The 1,941-nt window shown below is 41.6% G+C and overlaps 1 protein-coding gene across 10 annotated transcripts in view; it reads right to left on the reverse strand.

Annotated features, from left to right (window-relative positions):
* Positions 1-1,941, reverse strand: part of LOC122530976 (SH3 and multiple ankyrin repeat domains protein 3) — an 80,274-nt gene that overhangs the window by 3,730 nt on the left and 74,603 nt on the right. For 6 of the 10 annotated variants that reach the window (XM_043658436.1, XM_043658442.1, XM_043658435.1 and 3 more), the window contains 2 exons: positions 1,285-1,594; positions 114-595 (listed from right to left, as the gene is read on the reverse strand). In XM_043658436.1, coding sequence (XP_043514371.1) covers positions 114-595; positions 1,285-1,594 — 792 coding nt within the window. The remainder of the gene's footprint in view (positions 1-113; positions 596-1,284; positions 1,595-1,941) is intronic. The other 4 variants (XM_043658443.1, XM_043658437.1, XM_043658434.1 and 1 more) reach the window with 3 other exon arrangements.

Consider the following 1,941-nt stretch of genomic DNA (forward strand, 5'->3'; position numbering starts at 1 on the left):
AAAAAAAAAAAAAAAAAAAAAAAAAAGAAAGAAACGGATCCACTACTGGAGGCAGAGAATCAAAAAAGAGAGTGTACAATTAATTTTTCGAGGGTGATTGTATATATCCTTACTTTGCCTTTGCGTTTCATTTCAGCTACGCTCGCGTATACCCTGCCGGTCTTAGCAGGCGAGGAGGGATGCGACTTGGTAGCTTGACCAGTCTGAAAGTGAGAGCTCATCATGGACGAGCTGTACTGACCACTGGTACTACCTTGCTGCCGCTGAAATAGTTCCTGGAAGAAAGGAAGGACGAAGCTGAAGCCTCGGTTGGTTCGTGCAATGCCATTCGAGGAGAACAAGAAGAAGCGCGTCGTGATTTCTCGAGCAACGAGGCGATAATACGCCTCGCGATACTGTACCTCCAGCTCTGCGGCGGTGATCCTACTGGAGGTGGGTCTCGAACGAATACTGGCCGTTCGCGGCTGAACCGGCGTGTTCTGCCCGGTGTTGGGCCCGGTCGACGGCTGCTGAGGAAGATGGATCGATTCCGCGCTGCTCGACTTTGCTCCCGTCGACGTTATCTCGTCCCGATCGTCTCTCTCGCCACCGCCTTCTGCAGCCAATTTTCAGAACGTGTGACATTTGGCAATCAGAAGAACGTGTGATATTTGGCAATGCTTCAAATTTCGTGTCTGATCTTACAAACAAATTCAGATTACATTGACAACTGATAGAAGAAGGTCACTGGAAGACTAGAAGAACTACCAAAGTGGTCGAAATGGCCAATTTTGTTAGATAGACGAGGCAGCGTGTTTTAAAGATTTAAATAACTTTTGAATATATATAATATTATATATAATTATTGATAATATATATATATAAATTTTTTTCTAATAAGTACAGAAAAGTAAAATATATAATAATATTTATTTATATATTTATTATATTATATATATATAATTATATATATAATTTTCGTCAAATGTAAAATGTTTCTCTACCTTTTTGTGTTTCAATCATTCAGAACTGCCAATTACGGTCAAAATTACTTATTTTTGTCAGATATCTTATAAACTTGTGAGTAAGCGTATTTCAGAGATTTAAATAATTTCTCGTCAATTTTTCTTAAAGTTTCTCCATCATTTTGAATTTTGAACGTCTCTGATGGAAATTTTCTCCTCCTTTGATAGTTCCAGCGTTGAATTTAAGCGAAACAGTTCTACCAAGAGATTCAAGATAACTGCGTACTCTTTTCACGTTCGAGGATACGTCGATCTCTCGCATATTCGACGAAAAGTTTACCTAATCCCGCGACCATCGATCTTGCTCGCGCCCGGCCAACGCTCAGAGTGGTCTTCGGGTCTCTCCGCGGTGGCATCGGGGCCGGTGATCTGCCGAGGGTGCCGCCAATCACTACGTTGTTGTTGCCCTTGCGCGGCAGTGTCGCGTACTGCCTCTGAATGGGTTGACTAGTTGGCAAAAGTGCTGCCGATTGCGAATTCGGAAGGCTGATCACCGGGGATACCACCGTCATTCTGACCAGCTCCCCGGACTTTCGTATCAAGTCGACCACGTGCTCGTGCGACGCTGTTGTCACATCCTCACCGTTGATCTACGAAGAGGAAAAAAATCGACAAGCAAATTACATTCAAGAATACAAGCTATAAATTATAATTAGGGTGTTTCGTAGCACCCATTTCGGGAGCTAATTGTACGCCTAAAAATAATGAAAAAAAGTCATATAAATATATGTCCTATCTGTCTTTGTTTATGAGATATAATGAATTCTCTGTTTTAATTACTTTTACAAAAGATGCTCGAAATAACCACCTTGCATTTGAAGATAAGCCTGCACGCGTCTTGTCATTCATCTGGTTACTCTATCGTTCCTGGTGTTTCTCGAATTTGTCGGAAGCCTTGCTCTATTCTATTTCGTAGTATTTCAGCATTTTCAATCGA

This window comes from Frieseomelitta varia, unplaced genomic scaffold (genome assembly GCF_011392965.1).
Source record: "Frieseomelitta varia isolate USP_RPSP 00005682 unplaced genomic scaffold, Fvar_1.2 scaffold_370, whole genome shotgun sequence".
Classification (NCBI taxonomy): Eukaryota; Metazoa; Arthropoda; class Insecta; order Hymenoptera; family Apidae; genus Frieseomelitta; species Frieseomelitta varia.